The 23,781-nt window shown below is 32.2% G+C and overlaps 1 protein-coding gene across 1 annotated transcript; it reads right to left on the minus strand.

Annotated features, from left to right (window-relative positions):
* Nucleotides 1–19,447: 19,447 nt before the first annotated feature.
* On the minus strand, nt 19,448–23,515 carry LOC149529865 (glycerol-3-phosphate acyltransferase RAM2-like). Its single transcript, XM_089809518.1, has 2 exons — nt 22,874–23,515; nt 19,448–20,666 (listed from the first exon to the last, which is right to left on the minus strand). Exons 1-2 carry the CDS (start codon nt 23,471–23,473, stop codon nt 19,797–19,799), a joined length of 1,470 nt encoding a protein of 489 aa, XP_089665644.1. The 5' UTR covers nt 23,474–23,515; the 3' UTR covers nt 19,448–19,796.
* Between the last annotated feature and the right edge of the window lie 266 nt (nt 23,516–23,781).

The following is a 23,781-nucleotide window of genomic DNA, read 5'->3' on the forward strand; positions in this document are numbered from 1 at the left end:
TCAAGGACCTAAATCAAAGATCAGGACATCTTACAAAAGAGATATTCCCAAGCTAAACAAAGACAGTTTTGTAGCATGGCAAAGACTTATGAGGTTACACCTAGCTACCATCAGTGACTTTAGATGCAAATATCTTGATACTGAATACAAGACTCCCGTTGGAACATTCTCTGTTAAAGATATTGTTGAAAAGAAGAATCATAACATCATGACGATTGATATTGCATCTGCTCTCAATTATGCTAAATTTGATGAAGTCAAAGAGTGCAAGACAACTCATGAGATGTGGATCAAGATAAAAGACATATATGGAGGAGATGAAAATGTAAGAAGGGCTAAGGCTGAAAATCTTAGAGATCATTTTGATCAAATGAAAACGAGAGAAGATGAGAACATTGCAAAATATGTAGAAAGAATCAAAGTGTAAGTGCAATCAAAGCCTATGGAGGAGACATTGAAGAGAAAACATTTGTAAGAAAGGTACCTAGAACTCTTCTTCCTATTTATGCAATTAGAGTATCTGTTATTCAAGAAATGAGATGTGATCCAAATAATAAAATATCTTTGAATTCTCTAGTTGGAAGATTGATAGCTTTCAAGTTAGATAACTTTGATAACTATCTTCCTAGTTCAAAGGTTATTGAATCTAATTTTATAGCTAAACTCTCACTAAAAGAAAAGGGTAAGAAATCAAAGTCTAGTCAATTAGGAAGTGAAGAAGAAGAATCAGAAGAAAGTTTAGACAATGATTTTGAAGTTGTTGAAGCCCTACTAGCAAGGAAGTATTCCAAAGGCAGAGGAAAGAACAAAGGTAAAGTTCGTCTGATCTGCTTTTCCTGTGAAGAGGTTGGTCACATTGTTTCAAGGTGTCTAAATAAAGAGATCAAAGATGAAAAGAAAAACATTAAGCACAAAGGGAAGAAGGATTCCAAGAACTACAAGGACAAAGGTAAGAAATCTTTTTTTATAGCTAAAGATTCTAATAACAGTGAAGATGAAATGGTATATATTGCTATGAAATATGAATCTGACAATGAAGGAGATAAGATGGAACTTATCTCTCATGTTAGAAAAAATGATATATGGATTATTGATAGTGATTATTTACATCATATGACTAGAGACAAAGCAAAATTTAAGCACGTGGAATATTATGATGGAGGTAGTGTGAGATTTGGAAACAATTAACCTTGTAACATAAAAGGAAAAGGATGTATTTCATTGACTAAAGAACTTGTATGTGACAATACTTATTAGGTTGAAGGACTAAAGCATAATCTACTAAATGTGACACAGTTGAATAACATTGGATTTGAGGTAGAATTCATGAATGGATAGGCCAAACTACTGGATGGCAAAGAAAATCTAGTTGGATTTGGCAAGCAAACAAAAGAAAATCTTACTAATTGTTCATGTTTTATTGCTCAAGTAGAAGAAAGTTGGTTATGGCACAAAAGGCTATGTCTTGTAAACTTTGATAATCTGGTTGAGATAAGCAATCATAAAAGAGTAAGATGTATTCCCAGTTTGAAGAAGCCTAATATGGGTTTATGCAAGAATTGCCAAATTGGTAAGATGGGAAAGACTAGTTTCAAAATTAAAAAAACTATTAGTTAAAAGAAGTCTTATAAATTGTTCATACAGACTTATGTGGACCTATTGGAATAGAGAGTTATAGTGGAGAAATTTTTTTTCATTCTTTTTTGTTGATGACTATTTTAGAATGATGACTATAATGCATCTAAAAGAAAAATTAGAAGTCTTTCAAAAATTCAAGTGGTATCTAGCAAGAGTGGAAAAAGAAACTGGAAAGAGGTTGAAATGTTTAAGATTAGACATAGGTGGTGAATTAATCTCCAATTAATTCAATAATTTATGCATTGAAAAAGGAATTAAAAGATAAGTATCATCCTCTAGTACACTACAACAGAATGGTATAGTTGAAAGAAGAAATACATACATCATGGGTTGTGCAAGAACCCTAATGATTGAAAAGAATGTTGCTCTCAAATACTAGAAGGAAGCTATCAACACTGTAGTTCATACCTTGAATAGAGTCTAGTTAAAGAAAGACTCAAATAAAACTCCTTATCAACTATGGTATGGCTACAAACCTAATGTAAGTTATTTAAAAGTATTTGGCAACAAATGTTATATCTTGAAAGAGTCTAGAAAAGGAAAATTTGATGTAAAAGGTGATGAAGGCATATTTCTAGGATACTCCTACAGAAGTAAAGCATACAAATGTTTGAATTTGTCTACTCATAAAATAATAGAAAGTGCACATGTTAGAATTGATGAATTTGCAAAAAAGAGTGAAGAAGAAAGAAACAAGGAGCCAAAGGATTACAGAAGATTTGTTTACTATGAACCTGATACCCTACCAAACTTATCTGAAAGAAAGGAAGCTTCCTCTCGAGTCCCCAAAATATCAAACGGTTACTCAATTGCAAACAATGAAACCTGAGCCATAGTCTAAAAGACCTAAGTCATAATGAGAGGCTACCGAGCTAGTTCAAATTGAGTATGATGGACCTGAGTCATAGATAGGAGGACCCAGGCTTGAAACTGAAGTTCATAATTAAGACAGTGGAACTCATTCAAAACCCAAAGAGCCTATGTTAGCAAGATATGTCAGAAGGCATCATGCACTTGATCAGATCATTGAAGATAAATTTGATGGAACAATGGCAAGAAGAAAATTAAAAGGTACGTGTTTACTTGCTGAATTTGAACCTAGAAATGTTAAAGATGCTTTGGAAAATGAAAGTTGGGTTGAAGCAATGAATGAAGAGATAGAACAGATAGAAAATAACAAAACTTGGACTCTTGTTCCTAGACCCAAAGATAAAAATATAATTGGCACAATGTGGGTATTTAGAAATAAGCTAAATGAAGATGGAAAAGTTTCAAGAAACACGGCAAGACTAGTATGTAAAGGTTATTCTCAAGAAGAAGGTATTGATTATGGTGAGACTTTTGCTTTTGTAGCAAGACTAGAAGGTGTTAGAACTTTACTAGCATATGCAACACATAGAGAATTTAAAGTGTATCAAATGAATGTTAAATCTGCATTCTTGATGAGGAAGTCTACATTGAACAACCAGAAGGTTTTGTAGATCCTAGCAAAAGAGACATGGTTTGCAAGTTACACAAAGCATTATATGGTCTCAAGAAAGCTCCCAGAGATTGGTATAAAATACTTCATAATTACTTGGTATAGATTGGCTTTCAAAGAAGAAATGATAATAGTAGTCTATATATCAAGGAAGGACTAGACAAGAAGATTGTGTTGGCAGAAATATTTGTTGATGATACTCTATTTACAGGAAATGATGACTTGTGCAAAGCATTTTCAGAAGAAATGAGTAAAGAATTTGAGATGTCCATGTTTAACGAGATAAAATTCTTTGTTGGATTGTAGATATAGCAAAACAAAAATGGTATCTACATCACTCAATCTAAGTATATTAAGGAGATACTGAAGAATTTTGGAATGGAAGATTCAAGACCAGTTGGAACCCTATGTCTATTGGACATAAGCTTCTAAGAATGATGATTCTAAAGAAGTAGATCATACCACATACAAATCAATGATTGAAAAATTGCAGTATGTAGTAGATACATGGCTTAATATTACTCTAGAAGTTGGTATACTGGCAAGATTCTTAGAAAATCCTAAAGAAAATCACATGATGGAAATCAAGAGAATCATGAGATATCTAAAAGGTCCTAAAGACTATGGCTTATGGTATAAACTTGGAGGCAATTTGGACTTCAAGGTATTTACTGATGCTAATTGGGTAGGAAGTATTGATGATAGAAAAAGCACTAGTGGTGGAGCATTCTTTCTTGGTAAAAAACTAGTGTCTTGGACAAGCAAGAAGAAAAATTGTACATCGCAATCCACAGCAGAGGCAGAATATGTGGTAATAGCAATTAATTGTTCTAATATTGTTTGGTTCAAACAAGTGTTGGAAGGAATGAAGATAGAGATCAAGGATCCAACAGTCATATACTATGATAACACCAGTGCAATTAATATATCAAAGAATCTAGTGATACATACCAAAATAAAGCACATTTCTATAAAAAATCACTTCTTAAGAGAGTTGGTGCAGAATAAAGAAGTCAGATTGGAATATGTTAATACAAAAGAATATATTGCAGACATATTCACCAAGCCATTACCTAAGGATGCATTTATGTATCTAAGAGGTAAGGTAGGGGTCATTCTCCAATCTGAATTTCATTAAATAAAGCTTAGTGATGCATCAACAAGAGCTAAGTTGAAGATCAATTAGTTGGTGCAAAATTGATAAGGGCATATTGCAAATGAATTAGTACTTAAGGTACAATGATATTAACAAAGTTGTTGTCTTTGGCATGTGTTATTAAAGAGGGAGAAGTTTACTATCATATCTTTGAGAAATTTTTGACATTCAAGAAGGAGAATTTTGTTGTAAGAGGGAGAAAGTTCTATGAATGAACTTGGCAAAAGTTGTTGCAGACAAAGGAAGAATCCAGTAAAAGAAAGAGCTTATACTGATAGAGGGAGTTCTCAAGGATAAATCCAAAAATTACATTGTGCTATGACATGTTGTGTTGCCATCAATGCCAAAGAGGGAGATTTTTGGATACAATTGATTAATTGTGTATTGTCTTTGATGTTACACAAATGTCATATCATTATTAGTCAGTATATGCTGAGCTTACTTGGGCAGTGAAGACAATTTTTTGTGTCTACCAAGTGTTGTTGTGGTTGCCTAGCTCAAAAGGCAATGTCTATTGAGTTCACTCGAGTGTCAAAGGAAAGTATGTAGAAGATGAGTGTTAACTAAGCTCACCTAGTTAATGAAGGAAAGATGGATGAAACCAATGCTAACCGAACTCACTCAGTTGCCAAAGGATTTTTTTGAGTTTGTAGTGTTAACCGAGCTTCTGTTGGTTAACATAAGAAATCATTTCCAAGTTAGTTTCTATCGAGATGGGTCGGCTAATGAAGTATTTTATTATTTTGGCATATCAAGCTTAATTGATTTATCTATTGATTCCAACTGATCGAGGTGATGAATATTAATTATTCTAAGTTGTATTTGAGTTGACTTGAAAATATGAAAGACATAAGTATAAGCTCAAATTGTGGTTTCAAAAAGTAAGTGAGAAGATTTGATAAATATTTTAATAATAAAGAGAGGAAGCAAAATATAAGGATAAGCATAATATCCTTGTGGAGCAGAAAAGCTATATTCAATTAGGAAAGATCAAGTACAAGTAGAATAGAGATATGTAATCAACAATTCAATTGCATTCAAATCAGGTGATCTCATTGTTACTCTCTAACCATTGTAGCAGTGATCTAAATCTCCTGACAGAGTTAGCTTAACAACTATTTACAAATCCTCTAACAAGGTGGCAGTTCTATTGAATTGGCTAAAGACCTCTAATAAGGCCACTCTTAACAGGGTGATTAAATCTTTTAATAGGATCACACCTAACAGTGTGTTTTGTAACCTTTAATAGGGTTGGCTCCTAACATGGCTCACTTCAGAAGAGTGAAAACAGTAACTAGTTACAATTGGTGGTTTTTCCCAAATTGGGTTTCCACGTTAAATCTTGGTGTCAAATGTGTTCATGCTATTTTATTTATGTATTTGCAACTAAGTTAAAGTAATGGTAATCACATATAACATCTAAAGATTGTATGTTAAGCATTTATCGAGCACTTTCAGTAATTACAGAGTTACAACATTTTATGTTTACCGAGCATCAATAGTTCTTGTTGTTCCCTTTTTTATGGTATTAAACAAACCCTCTTATTGGAAATATGTGATTGATCGTATTAAAAGTATAATTAGTGCTTGGAAGGTCCATTGGTTAACCCCATTAGGTAGAATTTTTCTTATCAAAACTATTCTCTTTGGTCATTCCTAATTATTACTTCTCCATTCTACAAGCCCCCACAGGTATTATCTCTCAAATTAATACTTTAATCTGCACCTTTCTTTGGTTAGACAATATGAATGGACAGAAGAAAATACCTCTAATTTCTATTCATGTAATGCCAACCTCTTTAAGAAAAGGAGGTGTCAGACTTTCCAACATTACTAATAGGAATAGGGCTTTTGGTGCTAAACTTGTTTGGCAAATGTATGGCAAATCCTTTGCCAACTGGTGTCACCTTTTACAAGTGAAATATTTAGACAACTTGCAACCTTCTAGAGTTGTTATTGTCCTAGACCTACCAAAGGGCTCTATCATTTGGGATTTCATGATGGCTTCTTCAGAAGTTATTACTTCATTCATATCACGAGAGGTGAACAATGTGGATAGTGTTGATTTTTGGTTTGACTCATGGAATGGGTTCCCCCTACTTGTCACTAATGATTCTTTAAAAGATTTCTCAAACATAGTGATTCAAGCTTGGGGGACATCTTTTTCTAATTATGTCTTAGCTATACATTGGTATACAGGGCTAGTCATTTGGAAAGACCCCTCAATTCTTCCTATATCCCACAATCAGGCTGCTTCTTTCAAACAAGTTTTAGTTGAAAGAAATGTTTTTATGTCTAATCAATCAGATTACCTCTTCTGGGTTTCAGCTAAAGATGGTAAATATTCTGTCAAACAAGGATACTTAGCTCTCCACCATAACCAATTTAATCATACCACATATCATGCTTTTAAATTCTACTAGAATAGCTCAGTTATGCCAAAAGCAGGATGCTTTACATGGCTTGCATTAAAGAACCAAGTTTTAACTAGTGATCGACTTCATAGATTGAACATTTTTTATCCCTTTAATTGTGTGCTCTATTTGCAAGTTATAGAAAAAACATCTCACCTCCTCTTAAATTGTCCTTTTGCCCAAGATTGTTGGCATTTTATTCTTAATGAGCTTACTTTTCATATGTCATTACCTAACTCTTTGTGGGATTTGTTCTAGGCATGGTCAATCCTATATTTTGAATCAATATTTTCTTGTCCTTGGAAGTGCATCCCTACATCTATAGTATGGAAAATTTGGTGGGAAAGAAATAAGAGAATTTTTAGACAAACATCATCTCTAATCCCTCAATTTCTAGAAGGATTAGAGAGAACAATTGTTGAGTTTGTTAATGCTACAGTAAGTAAATAGAATGGTAAACATATTTTTCTCCTTGGGATGGCTATGTCATTCATCGGTGGAAGGGTTTACTTTTTCCTTATTTTCCAGCTCCATTGTCTCCATCCATGATTCCTCTTATCTGAGCACAAACCAAGCAGATTCTTCCAAGTGAGTTATTTCAAACTCAATTTTGATGGGGCCTCTAGGGGAAATCCAAGGAATTCTAGCTATGACATAGTCATTAGCGACTTTAAAGGTCATGTGATTGTAGCAAAATCATCCCCTCTTCCTTCGTGTACTAATAACAAAGCTAAGGCCTTGGCCTTGCTTTTTGGTTTGGAACTTGCAAAATCACTATATATATCTATGTCACATGTTGAAGGGGATTCAACCATTATTAGTAATGTGTGTATTAAACATCATGTATATAATTGGTCTATACAATATATAATGCATCAAGTATGGTCTCTTCTTGATTTAATCTCTAAATGTTACATCATGCATACTTATAAAGAAGGCAATCTGTTAGCTGATTATTTGGCTGATTTGGGTACTGATGGGGTTTATATTAACTCTTTACATTCCCCACTTAACCTCCTTGATTTCCCCTTCTTGGTTAATATTATGACAAAAGAATATGTTTAGAATAATGTTGAGTCCTTCTCATATATTATTTGATAGTAAATTACAACCTCTTTGCAATTTCACATATTTTTTATTCTTATGGATCTCACTTATTATTTTGAGATATTGTATATAGTTCAGGGTCTTGGTCTTGGATTGCACTTGCATCATATAACTTTCTAATATCATAGTCTCAATTGGAGTTTTGGATGAAGATGAATGATGGAAACTTTTATGATAACTTCTGGCTGGGCTCTTAGTTTTGTCTCCGACACCAAATAATAAATTATATTCCTATGAGTTTTGGGCTCTTTGTAATCATGATATTCTAGATTTGGGAATCACAAAGACACGATTCATTAGTGTTGATAGATACTCTCTCTTGGTGCAGTCTTTCTTCTTCTGCATCCTTTTTGTATCATGCAATGACCAGAGTTTTTCTTTTTTTGGTTCTTTTTTTGAACCTATTATTATTATTAATATAAATATAATGTTTCGCCAAAAAAAAAAAAATCTAATAGTTAGAGAATAGTAAGTTGTAATGATAATTTAATATAATTTGATCAATATTCGTTAAGCTTAAAAACACTATCTTTATACATATTTAAATATTTGAAGAATAATGCAAGAGCCTACAACACAATGGTAAATTGTGAGCCTCTTATCAAAGAGGCCTTGGGTTTGAATCTACCCGTGCTTAATAAAATAATAATTAATAATAATACATAATAATTAATCTTGGCTTCGGCCTCTTACCGATCAAAAATAATAATAATAATAATTGGAAGAATAATAATTTCTAATAAAAAATCATAATTAATTAAATTTTTTTAATCATATCAAAATGTCAGAATTCACTTTATTCTGTTTAAATTATTAAGATTAAAAATAATTATCATTCAAACTACATGCATCTTTAAATTGTGTAAAATAATAGTTTCTAACATAAGAATAATTTTAAATTAATAAAATGTAACTATTATAGCTAAAAAATATATATATTTATGGGTTTCATATATGTCTTATGTGTTTCATATTTTATTACGCTGATAGGTGTATCTACATTGAGAGATGTGGAAGATGGATTATAGTCTTCCCGTGTCCATCAAAACTATATTTATTATGCTGATCGGCATGGGATATCATTTTGATTGTAATTTGAATAATTTGAATGAAAACAATATGGCGACTTACAGTCGGATTCAATATGCCGATTCACAGCTAGTGATTTTGATTGTTTATTGTTTATTGAATGATTCAGTACACCGACTCATAGGTCATAGTTGGATTATATATGATTTTGATTGTTTATTGAATGAAAACAATATTTATTATGTCGTTGATTATGCCCATTAATAGCTAGATTCAAGGATGATATATCATAATTGTTTATTCCACAACTGATTAGATTCATATCTGAACCATTATATTCATATCTGTTCAGATATAGTGAACAAATATGAATATAATGGTTCATATATGAATCTAATGAGTTGCTTAATGACCCAATAATATGAACTATTATTTTGTTTCCTGCACTTCATGTGAAGCTATTAATATTAAGCTAAATATAAATAAGTTTAATCATTAATCAAGTGAATGGCCATGAAACTCGAGAATGCTGGACTATGGTATTCGCATAATTAAACAAAAATTACGTTGATTACACTAAAGATGGATCATATCATGCTATTGATATTTACATATGATAATCATGCCACTAATACTGCTAGACATGTAGTGAAGGATATCCCATAAAATATTTACAGATTATCATGCCGCTAATACTGCCTGGCATGCAGTGAAGGAAATACTGCCTGGCATGCAGTGAAGGAGATACCATAAAATATTTACAGATAATCATGCCGCTAATACTGCCTAGCATGTAGTGAAGGAGGTCCCATAAAATATAAATGTAAGATTCGGATGGGCTTCACCATGGTTTTGGAGAACCATGCCCATAGAGTTAGGTTTAGATTTATGTCACCATTATATTTCTGGGTAATCATTAATCAAGTGAATGGCCAAAAAACCCAAGAATGCTGGACTATAGTAACCACATAATTAAACAACAATTTTATTGCATTTATTGTGTGTTTGATCCCTACTTATGTTGGTGACGTGCAACATCCATCATCCTTACTTATTACGCTGATAGGGACAACCTCTTTCTTTTTTTAGCAACCATTATGGAATCTTTTTTATTTTATTTTATCAATTATAGTTTGACAATTTCAAATGATCACTTCATCAATTTTTAAGTAAACTATAGATCAAAATTAAATACTTGTGGCTGACAAGTCCAGTTCTTCATTTTAACTCTTCAACTACTTGCAAAGTGTCAATTTTTTTCCACAAAATTAGATAAATTTTTACTAAAAAATCTTATAAATGGTAAATCTACAGTTAGCTCCTCACACACAATAACCTCACAAAAATCGAGCTCACAGGTTAGTGAATTTGTTGTTTCTTTTTAATAATTTGAATAAGTTTTGTTATAATGTATCATTTTACAATAGTTCTTTTCAACAATCAAATTATATGTTTACATGCACAAAATTACAATATCTTCAGGACTAATACTATATTGTTTTATTTCAAATTCTAGGTATCTACTATATTGCTCATACAACACATTTGACTACTTTAAAGGTCATTATCCAGGTACTTTATATTGATTCTCTTTCTTGAATAATATTTTCAGTTATTATTATAATAAATAAATTTCTTACATTGTACTATATTTTTGTGTCATTATATAGAGATTTGAATTCTGAAGTTGATAGTTTACATAATATAAATTTCAATTATATTCATAGGTTAGATATACAATGGACTTGTGCTGCAGTGAAAACAACAATGTCATACAAATATCAGATACAAAAGACATCGTAAATGGACCACCTCCATCAAGTCCTACGATTTCCATATGTTCAAATGGGTACATAGAAAAACCCATTGAAAATGTAATGAAAAACATGTTTGGCCATTTCATAGAGATGGTAATTGATATTGAGAACCTAGTAAAGCATATACATGATGTTGATGAGACAAATGTCAACATATCGACAAAAAATGGCATCCTTCATTAGAAAAGCAGCTTGCAAAATAAGAAGCATTGAAGCATTTGTATGATAAGCATTATGATTAAGGAAATAGTGAAATATTACGTGATGATTTCTTAAATTACTTGAAGAAGTAGATGTTGTAATAGGGTTCTTTGTGTTCGTGTAGTTACAAAAATTACAACTAAATAAATTGTTCAACTTTCAAATTTTTGTATTATGATAAGCATTATGATTTAGGGAATAGTGAAATATTACGTGATGATTTCTTAAATTACTTGAAGAAGTAGATGTTGTAATAGGGTTCTTTGTGTTCGTGTAGTTACAAAAATCACAACTAAATAAATTGTTCAACTTTCAAATTTTATGCGATGATTTCTTACATCACTTGAACAAGTAGATATTAACACCAAGGCTTCTTTGAATTCATGTACTTGCAAAAACTACCTATAAATAAATTGTTGGTAATATTTGTCGCACCAAATCAATGTAAATGTACTTTTATATTCTTATTCATTTTTTCTGTATCAGTATTACTTAATCAATTAAAAACTAAATGTGTCTTTCATAAGTAAGCATCTATTCTACAAATACAAACATATATTGAAACAAATAGATGAATTACTTAGTCATCAATTATATAGAAGTATATATTTAATCATATTTTTATCAGCCACATTAAAATATACTTTATTTTTTGTTATTATATTTTGTCAATATCAGCTATGGGACGTCCAAAACAAAATTTTGAATCAGAAGACCAACGTAGACTATATATAAGAGAATACCAAAGGGAGTATCGTAGGAACTATCATGCACAAAGAAGAGAACAACAAACATACTCTCAGTTAGAAGAGCAAAAAAGAAAGTGCATACAAGCTGATAGAGAACGATATGCTAAAAAAAAGAAAAATCCAAGTGTAGATCATTTTGAAGTCCATAATAGTGAGGATACAAGTCTACAAAGAAATGATCATCAAATGGCACCTGCACAAACCTCTAATTCTCAAGGTCAAGAAAGACAAGAGGATCACGTCGAAACAAATGAGACTGCCCATCCTCACTTTAATGGAACTATTTAGTTCAATGATGAACATGAAAATTCAATCTCAATAGATCGTGTTCCAGAAACACATTAATAAGGAAATTCATTACAGATGAATTTAGGTGTTTAATGTAGTGTCCACAATGTACACAATTGTAACAGTTCGGTTCAATTTGATTTCAAAAGATTCCAAATGCAATTTAGATCTCAACTGGATAGTTTTAGAACCCCAAAGATTTGTTATGTCTGTTAAGAATCATATATCGAAATCAAAGTATCTCGAAGTTCTAAAGATCCTATATGTAATAGATGTAGACAAGAAAGATGAATTCATAGATTTTCATGTTCAAACAATATGGATCCTAGGCCACAAGCAAATATTTTATCAAAATTGACCCAAGTAGAGGAAATGTTGATTGCATGTGTAAGCCCAATACTGCAAGTGACCCATGCAACAGGTGGTCAATATAAATACAAAGGTCACACCATAAGTTTTCCTCAAAATTTACAACAGGTTTCAAAGATATTGCCACCTCCACAATACAAAATTTGCCCATTATTATTGTTAAAAGAAGGAATCAACATGTCATAGATTATAATTTCACTGTCAATAGAGATCGTGTTTACAATGCACTGAAATACAAAATAGAGCATGACAAATTTTATCCAGATGTTATTATTGATGATAATGCTCTCAATGACCTACCAAGGAATACAGATGAAAATGTATTTAGTAGGTTGACTACAGTACAAATGGAATTTGACTTAGATACCAATGAACTCACATATGTTGGTCCTTTATTAGAGATTAATGAAGGTAATTCAATAGAGCACACTACATCAATGGCTTCAAAACCTCCAAATGCCCAAAGAGAAATGGAATTAATTCAAATTTGGGTTAATAACCCTGATGCAAAACCAACAGAATTGATTGATTGGCCTGGTATTGGTGTTTCTCCTATCAATGAGTATGTAACATTAGGTTTAGTAGACATGGCATTTCCCACACTATTCCCTGATGGAAGATGTGATTGGTTAGAACCACAAATGAGGCATGTGCATCTACATGAATTTGTCAAGCATTTATTACGGTATAGGGATCATAGGTTTGGAAAACATCCGTGATTTAGATATTTTATGATGAACATGATAATGAGACACCGAGCACAAAATTCATCTATAGTGTTTGTGAAAAGAAATATCCAAGACATGCCCATCACTATCAATGAGCTACGTGAGCATATGGAACTAATGCAACAATCTCATTTAGCTGATAGGTTGATGCGGTTTGGAACAACGCTAAGGGGAACATGGTCATACTGGACTAAATGTCATGCAGAATTGATAGACATGCTTCACCAAATTGGCACTCCAACAATATTTTTCACCTTAAGTGTAGCAGATATGCAATGCCCTAATCTACGTGCTCTCATGCCCAGAAATGCCCAACCAATATGCAAGAAGCTCAAAATTGGACAAAACAAAATGTTATCAACTATCCTCATATAGTTGCACATTACATGCATTTAAGACATACAATATTCAGAAAAGAAATTCTAGAAAATGGAATGGATGTCAAAATTTTTATGGATCAATGGTGCTCCCAATATGGACATTATTGATTGGTCAAATGAGGAGGAACAAAGAACAGTTGAGCAATATTTTCATCGCATTATTCATGCATGGAATCCTAGAGAAGATCCACATCAAAGAAATATATAGGTTTTTTCAAATTGTTTTTTGTAAAATATTTTGTTATTATATTACATATTGTTTCAAAACTATATTTATATAATGAACATATGTCGAATATGTTTATTTTGTTGTAGGAATTCCAAAATTTTGCTGAACATCCGTGTCTCAAAAATACAACACAACTTACCAATATGGATATTGATAATGACTATGAACAAATACTAAACTGTGTTGAGTGTCACATAGTTTGTAGAAAGGATGCATGTCTATGCAAAAAAACAAGGAAAGATGGTTTGTAGGTAACTATTATAGTTATTAATATTTTTTATTGTAAAGCATATTATTTATTTAATGAAATAATTATTCACTCACCTTCTTATAATCTTTTCATATATAATGCTCCTTAGCCATTGAATCTTACTGGATCTAAATTATACGAAGACATAGGAATAGGGGAAAAACAATTTGAGCTAGCAAGAAATGATGATAGAGTTAACTAATATAATCATCACATATTGCAATTATGGAGAGCAAATATAGATTGGCAACCTGTTTTGTCTAGACATGCAGTCATTAAATACATAGCAAAGTATGCATCAAAAGTTGAGAAGAGCTCTAAAACATACCACTAGATGTTGATGCGTCTTTCAAACATGGAAAACCTCGATGATTTAGCTGCATGTGCATTTAGAAGGCTTTTAACAGAAACTGTGATAGAAAGGGATATTGGAGCTCAAGAAACATGTCACATGTTGTTAGAGCTTCCACTCATGGAGAGTAGTAGATGATTTGTCAATCTAAATGTCTCACATGAAGTGTTCAAATCTATAACTCTGAATAATGAGGAGAACAATGATGACAATACAAAATGTTTCATTGATGGATATAAAGAAAGGCCTCTATTTATGGAAGGCATTGCACTAATTGATGCAACAAAATCATGGATATACAATTCTAAAAGAAAAAGAGAAAATAAATGGGAGCCAAGGGAAAAAGCAGCTATAGTTAGAGTTTTTCCAAGATTTACATCCATTCCTCCTTGTGCTTCACAAAAATGGGCAGAATTCTATTTTACAGAGTTATTACTATACAAACCATTTTGTGACATAGAAAGCGATATTGGTGTGGATACTGATTCCATAATACAAAAGTGGGAGTCATTAAGTTATAATGCTTGGCATATACAAAGAGAAACAATTATAGAGGAAAATGAAAATAATAATGGTTTAGATATTGGAGAAGATGAAATAGTTGCAAGTACTACTATAGATAATGAATGGGAAATCATATCTAGACTTCATAATGGTCAAAATATGTAACTATCAGAAATAGATATGTTGGGAAGAAGAGACATTGATAACAATACAAATTGGTTTACTGAATATCAAGGTGAGGAGTGTACAATGAGAGTAGTCAATTTCATAAAAAAAATATGAAGGAAAATGGATGTCTCATATATGATGGTATTCCTCAATGTTTGAATTATACGACCCTTAGCAATAAACAACAAAAGGCAATGAACATAGTTATGACACACTACCGCACCAATGAAGATAGAGGCCCATTGTTCCTGATAATTCAAGGAACAACAGGAACATGAAAGTCATATTTGATTGGTGCCATTCGTGAAGCCCTTCAAAATGCATGTTTATCATGCCCTTCTCCCCTTCTTTTACTAGCACCAACAGGAGTTGCAACATTTAATATTGGAGCTTTCACTATTCATTCAAAGCTAAGAATACCAGTAAAAGATTTTTCATAGCTAGAAGAATCACGTCTTACAAGTTTCCAAGAGGAAATGAAACATATCAAATACATATTGATTGATGAAATGAGCTTCATTGGTCAGACTATGTTGGAAAACATAGATTCAAGATTAAGGCAAGCATTTCCAGAAAGTTCAGACCAAAGCTTTGCAAGTATATTTTTACTTCTATTACTACATGTTATCATATTATGCCATATTTATTACAATACATAAATATTAAAGACATTATAAATCTAAACAACTTAGTTTTTTTATTTTAAAATTGTTTAGGTATATCTATGATTTTTGTAGGAGACTTGGGTCAATTGCCTCCAATGAGTGACAGACCTACATATGATAGCAAAAGACGAGAAAAATTATTGTGGGAGGAATTCAAAACTATGGTAACTTTAGATAAGATTTTTAGACAAGAGGGGGAAAACATTGAACAAAAAAGATTCCGTCAACTTCTAACAAATCTTAGAGATGCTGATCCACAAATTGAAGACTAGAAATTACTAATGATGAGAACTCCTATCAATTTAGATGCTACCACAAATGAAGATTTTCAAAATTGTGTCCATTTGTTCTCCACAAATGATAAGGTTTATAACCATAACAAGATAATGTTACATTTATTAAAGCGTCCTGTTGCACGAAGTCTTGCAACAAAAGTAGGGAGTTTGAATTCAATAGAAGATTATTCAAATGGAGAGCTTGACCTTGAATTATTAATCAGTAACAATTCAAGAGTGATGTTGATTACAAATCTTTGGGTAGAAGTAGGTCTTGTCAATGGAGCATTGGGGTATATTATAAAGATTATCTATAGGCCAGAAAGTAAACCGCCAGAGCCACTAGCATATGTTTTGGTTGAATTTGATAATTACTCTGGGTTACCTTTTCAAGATGATCAACCAAATATAGTTTCAATAATACCAATACAAAGGGGTAGAACTCTCCAACTACCTTTAAGATTGACGTGGACATTGACCATTCATAAATCACAAGGACTAACTCTCTCAAAAGCTACAATTGATATAGGTCCAGGAGAGAGATCATGTTTGACATTTGTGGCAATATTTCGTGTGAAGTCTTTACAAAGTCTTAGAATAACAACACCATTCACATATGACCGTTATGAGAAAATGAAAAATGGCATACAACTTTCCAAAAGAAAAGTTGAAGAAAATAGACTCAAATGTTTAGAAGAATATTGAGGTAATCATTTTATTTTCAAAATTGCTTCAATTACAATATATTGGTACCTTATGTAATTTCAAAATATAATGACTTTAAAGTGGTTGCATCCATATAAACTTGCATGTATATACAACTACACAAAATTGAAAAACTACAAATTATTTTATCCTATTGATGTTCATATATACTAACATTGATTTGATTTTGTTTGATTCTTAGGTAACACTTTTTCTCTATGGATCTATCAGATAATGAATCTGAATTGTTGATGCAACTCCAAACATCTCAGCCAACTCTACTCCATCTGATGAAACACCTATTGATAAGTGCACAACATCAATTGTACAGTGTTGCTCTAAAATTCTTCAAGATATTGAAAACACTGCATTATCCATTGATTACGTTGAAGAGCTGGAAATAATGAGGATGAAAGATGTTGCACACAAGGTTAAAGAGACATATACAAAGGTTTTTGCCTTCACAAGTTTTATGGAAGAAGTATATCGTGATCACTTGCATAATAAAGGCCGTAATATTGTTTTAATCACGAAAGAATATGTAATGTATTTGCACCATTACAATGAGGTGCTCTTTATGTAATTTCCACTCTGTTAGCACAAATATTTTAAATTAGACTTATTTGAATAGTTTATAAGATCTTCAATTCTGATATAAACTACAAGGTTTGACCTATGTTTTGTTATTCTCTATAATTTACATGCTACCGGTTGTAGAACTTTTTCAACTATTTTGAATCGAATAATTAGTTTTCCTTAAACAAAAAGCTTTGTGTATTGGTTTAGATTGATGATTGTGACTTGTAATATCACAATCTATAAAAGATAATATGTATTCGTATCTTCTTTTATTTACCAATGTCCAAAAAATGACAAAAGATGAATTTTATTTAATATACATTTTTTTATAATATGTATTTGTATTTAGTAATGACCAAAATTTTGTCATAAATCTTATATATATAAATTATAGTTATCATACATGTATATCATGTGCGTGGTTGCTACTAGCTTATTTATATTTATTATATAATATCTATATTAAATACGCCGATCGATATCTTTTTTTATAATATAGACCATTCAGAAAGATATCGATTGACGTATTTAATATAGATATTATATAATAAATATAAATAAGCTAGTATATATTTCATTCTTAAATATAGGGGTAGTGGTTCCTTCAAATATGCTCCCATAAGACTCAAAATATATGAGCCAATCAAACTAAAGTAAAATATTTTTCATGATTTTAAAAATTAAGATTCAACATTAGAAAAAATCAAATAATTAAATTAATTATAAAAATACTTACATTTCATTGGTTGAAGTAGGAAAAATTAATTAATCACTAGTTATGCATAAGTGATTGCAATAATATGTGCATCCCGTAAATACAATAATGCAAACATGAGTGAATACAATAATGCAAACATGAGTGAAATAGAAATGAATAATGTGAGTGAGATATAATATTGAAATATGAAATGTATCAATATATTACCACATAAGTCACTCATATCATGATAGGTATAAACTTATAGAATAGGCACACCAATTTAATCATTTCATTAGTTTACATTTCCTTATCAAATCTTAATAATTAGCTTAATCTAAAAATTACAAGGAAAACAAGGACGCATAGCGTCTAGTTCCTGCCGATGTATAATTTGTTATTGCATTAGTCATACAATTAGTTCGTAAAAAAATTTGAGTTAAAAAATAAATTGTATTATACTTGTATATGCAAATACAACATTAAATAATAAGCTAATACAAAATTTCAAAAATGAAATGTCATTGATACATAATGTATATTGATTTTGTTGTGGTAAAAGAAAAATATAGAAATACATTTAAATCATATGTGACCAAGAGAATGTCTATTTTGTATTAAGCAATTAATGATGAGCAAGACAAATAATAGTTTTTGAAAAATAATGTAGAGGTAGATTTATTTTGTTTGGATAATTACATTGATCTATCTTGTGGTACAATTTTTGTCATTATGTGCCAATTTTGTTTTAAATTGAAATAAAAATACTTCAACAATATTGTAGAATGTAAAAAAATAAAATAATTTTTTTTTAAGATTGTTATTGTTCTCAAATGAGTACAAAATATTTATGATACTTTTAAAAATTCATTTATTATTGTCTTTAGAATAAGTACAAGATATTTATGGTGCTTTTTCAACTTTATTTATTACTCATTTTTTTTCCACATTGGAGTGTATAAAGTTCTTAAGTGAGCCAAAAACACTACTGTAGCAAAAAGCAGCCAATCATATTGAAGATAAATGTTTTCTCTATAATTTTAAAAACTTCAATATATATTAAAACTTTAGAAATCTAAAAAGTTGTCAAAAAATACTCAAATCTCATTGGACAATTAAATGAAACAGTTGCATTTCAATGAATGCTATAGTATCCTGCCTAAAACTAATAATAATTGAAATGAGAATGAAGTAACATAACAACATGACACTTGTCAACATGTAACTACTTAAAACCTTCCTAACAAGTAAATTACTAAATTGATGAAAATACTATTACACAATTTAGGCGGAAAATTGTCAAACAAAATAAGTGTCATGTAGTAACTAGTATCTCTGGAATAATTAATTAAAAATTCATGATTTTTTTATCAATTAATAGTTTAAATATAATATAAATATAAAATAATATTTATTTAATATATAATTTATGCATAAATAATAAAATAAAATAATAGCTTTGTATTAATATCATGAAACTTTATACATTTTAAAATTACATATGTTAAGATGATATATAAAAAAAATAAAATAAATTTATAGACAATATATTTATTTAATAATTATTAAAATTGAAATAATGTAAAAAAAAAATGACAAATATATTTTTCCATAACATAATAAAGAGGTCTCAAAAGTCGTAAACAAATAAAACTACTTGATTCTAATTGATTAAAATAGATTTTGTTAATAACTGGTTAACCAAATTGATTACAAGAGTATATATGCCTGTGCACAAATAATAATGAGAAACATGTTAATTTCACCATTATACGGAGTGAATAAGTTGCCAAATCAATGTTGTTTAAAGAGGATACGAAATTGTTCGAAATAACAACAATTCTGAATGCAGGGGCGGGAATTCCATGAGTTTTTCCAAACCATGGAGCGAAAACACGAAACAACGAAGTTCCAACCGACACCCCATTTTCCTATGCTCATTCTGTGTAAATCCTGTCTCGATCATTACATTTCCACTTGCAGTCCAGGCCGAGCAATTTAATAGTGCAATCAGAATCAGAATCCGAAATGGGCATTGTCTGGAACAAGGCCCTGATTACCTGCAAGGATGGTGTATTTGTCTTTCCTGGTGAAATTCGTGCACTGAAAGCCGAGCGCATCTGCCAGAGTCTTCTGAATGTGATTGGCGACTTGGAAGCTCGATTTGCCAGCAGAACAAGACATTTCATGGGGCAGCTTGTCAAGGAAGGCAACGTGGTAGCAAGGGCAGGGATTCATGAGGAAGAAGATCGGATCCAGACATTTCCATCCGCGGGCAGTGGTGCCGTGGAAGAGGGTAACCTGGGCATCCATTGTGACGGGCACGATGAGATCGGTCAATTCGGCGAAGAGGGAGCTGAATCGAAGCAAATAGGGCTCCCTGCAGGTAGTCCCCTCGGGGCACACCACCAGATCTCCCTCCTTCAGCAGCCTGCTCATCATCTGCCCGTCCCGAGCCCTGTTCCGGCTCAGCCTGACCGTCCTTATTGGGGCAAGTATCTCTGACATTCTGCTGATGCTGTATGTCACCGCCGTTACTGGTTTCCCCAGGACTGTCGTCAGGAAAACTGGGTCCAGGAGGGTTCTGTGGGAGCAGACGTACAAGATCCCTCTGTTCCCCGTGTGCAATGGTGGGACGCCCTTCACTCTGATCCGCACGCCCAGTAGGGTTACCATGGGCAGAGCCAGTTTGTATGGCAGACAAATTCCCGCCCACAGCCTCGCTAGGGCTAACAGGATCCCCACAGGAAACCAGAGGAAAATCCCCAGTGCTACCACCGGGGTTGGACGGATTGCCAATCGACCGTCGTGGAAGACCAGGGGCTTCAGGTATTCTTCTCTTCGCACCCTTCCCACCTTGCTTCCCACCGGCACAACGTATGCTTCCTGTTCCATTCAGGACCAGACCATGTTAGGTTTCAATTTGTGAATCTCAATCCATGAATCAATACTGTCAAACATATATGCTGATAAAATTTAATTAGATATTATAATGAGGATCCAAATCTGTAGTTTGAGATAAATTCATTGATTTTAATTTCATCAGTATTTCTTATGAAAATGAATCTCAATCCATGAATCAATACTATCAAACCCAGACCATGTCAAGTTTCAATTGTGAATCTCAATTGATTAATCAATACTGTCAAATGATATGTTGATTACGTTAAATTATGATATTATTATCATGATTCAATTGTATAGTTTGATTTATTGATTCTAATTTAAGAATAATAGTTTATACAAATGTGTTTCTTATGAAAATAAATCTAACAGAGGTGTAGCTCCTGTTCCATTAAGACCACACCATGTCAGGTTTCAATTTGTGAATCTCAATCCATGAATCAATACTGTCAAATGATATGCTGATCAAGTTAAATTATTATGATAGTATTATTAGGATTTAATTATGTGGTTTGAGTTAAATTCAATTTGTGAGTAAGGTTTATCAAAATATACTTCTTATGAATGAATGGAAGAATTATTGGAAAGAACTTCTGGATTTGATTGTGTAAATTTTTTTATCATCAACATTTCAAATCTCACTACGTGATCCATCATCAGGATGAAATCCAGAAGTGTGATTCAAAATGTTGATGCTAAAAATCCTCACACAATCAAATTCAGAAATTCTTTCCAATAATTATTATGAATTGTGGAAATCTGTTCTCATTGATGAATGGAATATTTATTATTCAATATATTTAGTCAATGTGTACAGAGGTGAAGTATCAGGCCTTTCTAGAAAGTCATTATTCTAATAACATTCCAACTCAATTGTGCTTCACCGTAGAGTTTCCTTCGAGGTTAAACTCACTTAGCTTGCTACCCTATTTGCAAAACATTCAACAAGTGTACTTCATATTATTATCATTATTAATGTTTAATTAGGAGTTTTGAGTCAAATTCATTGCTCCAAATAGTAGATCATATGAACTCTTGTTTCATAAAGCATAAATGGTCTTGTGAAATTGTCTTTCTAGATTAAACTGTGTATGATTTTTTCATCATCAACGTTTCGGATCATACTACATGAATGAAGCAATAAATAGAGGTCTTACTCAGCACTCATTGTATCTGGGTGATTTTGAAGGGGTAAAACATCAAGTTTTTTTGCAATTATACCATGATTCATAGTAAAGTAGTTAGCAAGCTCAGTAGACTTGATCTTGAAGGAAACTCCATAACTAAGTGCACTTGAGTTCAAATGTTTTGGAATGGATGACCCCTCGAAAAGTCTCAGTGCTTTGCATCGCCTAAATGTAAAGAATACTAAATAGACTATTAATTATGAGAGATGAGTTCATGATAATTACTACTCATGAAATATGAATTAATTAATTGGATTCAAAAATTATGCAGCTAAATCCTAGTGCATACATATACATATCTTGACACATTGTAGAAAGTACTTCCTAATTATCACGCAATATCAATGCTGACTGTTGCATTTTTGTATGCTAATTCCCGTAGAAGTACAGTTTTTAGTCTTTAATAAGCTTGTTCAAGAAACAGCTCACATAAACAACAACTACCGAATTGAAATTCATATCGAAAGATTTATTATAGCAAAGACATATGAGATAGTCAAAATTAGATCTTGTAGTTTGTTTAATTAGAACTACTATTCTGAAAATTGTCTTGAACAACTTTTTTCTAAAAATAGATAGTAAAAACAGCTGATTACTTTCATAACAAGAAATCTCTAACTTTTTTCTAAAAATAGATAGTAAAAACAGCTGATTACTTTCATAACCAGAAATCTCTAACCGACAAAAACATAGAAATTAAATCTCAAGATCTTTTGTTAATTAGTTCAGTTCTTGAGTTCTATAGGCCACTTATCCTTTTTAAATTCATTAAAAAACTTCCTTCCATTCATTTATATTCCTTCCATTCAACCCCACCCCAAACAGAAAAACATAGAAATGTAGTTTCTAAAGAATCTAAATACATGACCGTCCACGCAAATCCTGTCAATCCAAATGACACTCTTCACATCTATTTCATTCAAGGTAGACGTGAAAGGCAAAAAAAAATGGCAGACACAAATAAAACCATGGGAGTTGAAAACGGTGTGAATAATACAATACCTTAGCAAGGAACATGAAGGGGAACTCAGAGGGTCGATTCCCAAGAGCAACATCAGGTTTGTTATCTCCAAACAGGGCCTTGACAGCATTGTGCTTCTTCCAACCAAGGAGAACACCGGGGGAAGCCACAAGGCCAGTGCAAAAGCCTTTAATCACCTGCAGTTCAGTACCCACAACTCCATCAACATTCAAATACTCCTTCAGAAATGGTTCCACCATCATCCCGGGGTTGGCAGTAACTACATATCGCTTCCCACAGGACACAAACACATTGTAGGCGAGCGGGTGCAAATCTTCCAAGTAGAACTTGGGAAGAACAGCTCGTCCCACCATGCTCACATCCTCTGCTTTCAAGCCTGCCAGTGAAACAAATATGAGCAGATGAAGCCCCGCTTCCTCAGATATGAAATTGTGTAGAAACCATGTCAAAGGGGACAGCAAGAGAAGCAAAAGGGCTCTGAGTGGGCTTCCTGCTTCAAAGGCCATGAGCATATAATATGGAAAGGAACTGCCCGATTTTACCAGTGTCCCATCGAGATCTGACACCACGCTCTGTTTCTCTCTTCCTTGCACCCTGCATTCTGAAACTGGGTGAAACATTGTAGAACCAGAGGAAGCCTCACCAACCCAAACACAGAGGTTGCAGGAAACAAGTGCCAAATGGATTGAAATAGCCTGAGTTTATCCTTGTTCATCCATTCCATGTGACTACAAGCGTGCCAACTCCAACGGCAATCGAGAATTATTCTTACTCTTGTACAACACACAAAACAATTTTTCATTTCCTCTCAACTTGTATCCCACGCGTATCGCGTTTGCACCATTCCCCTCTTTTTTCTTTCTGGTCAGTGCAAGTTATATGGAACATCCAGAAATACCCGGTAACCAACCGTTGATTTCACATACCT

The sequence above is a fragment of the Cupressus sempervirens genome, chromosome 11, assembly GCF_028749045.1.
Source record: "Cupressus sempervirens isolate cs-2001-9-10 chromosome 11, ASM2874904v1, whole genome shotgun sequence".
Lineage (NCBI taxonomy): Eukaryota > Viridiplantae > Streptophyta > Pinopsida > Cupressales > Cupressaceae > Cupressus > Cupressus sempervirens.

What these genes read in the sequence shown, in the direction of transcription:
- LOC149529865 (XM_089809518.1), bottom strand. Translation starts at nt 23,473, where the DNA reads ATGTTTCACCCAGTTTCAGAATGCAGGGTGCAAGGAAGAGAGAAACAG. An exon ending in CCTTCATGTTCCTTGCTAAG is followed by an intron (nt 20,667 to 22,873) that starts GTATTGTATTAT and finishes TGAATGGAACAG; the next exon opens with GAAGCATACGTTGTGCCGGT.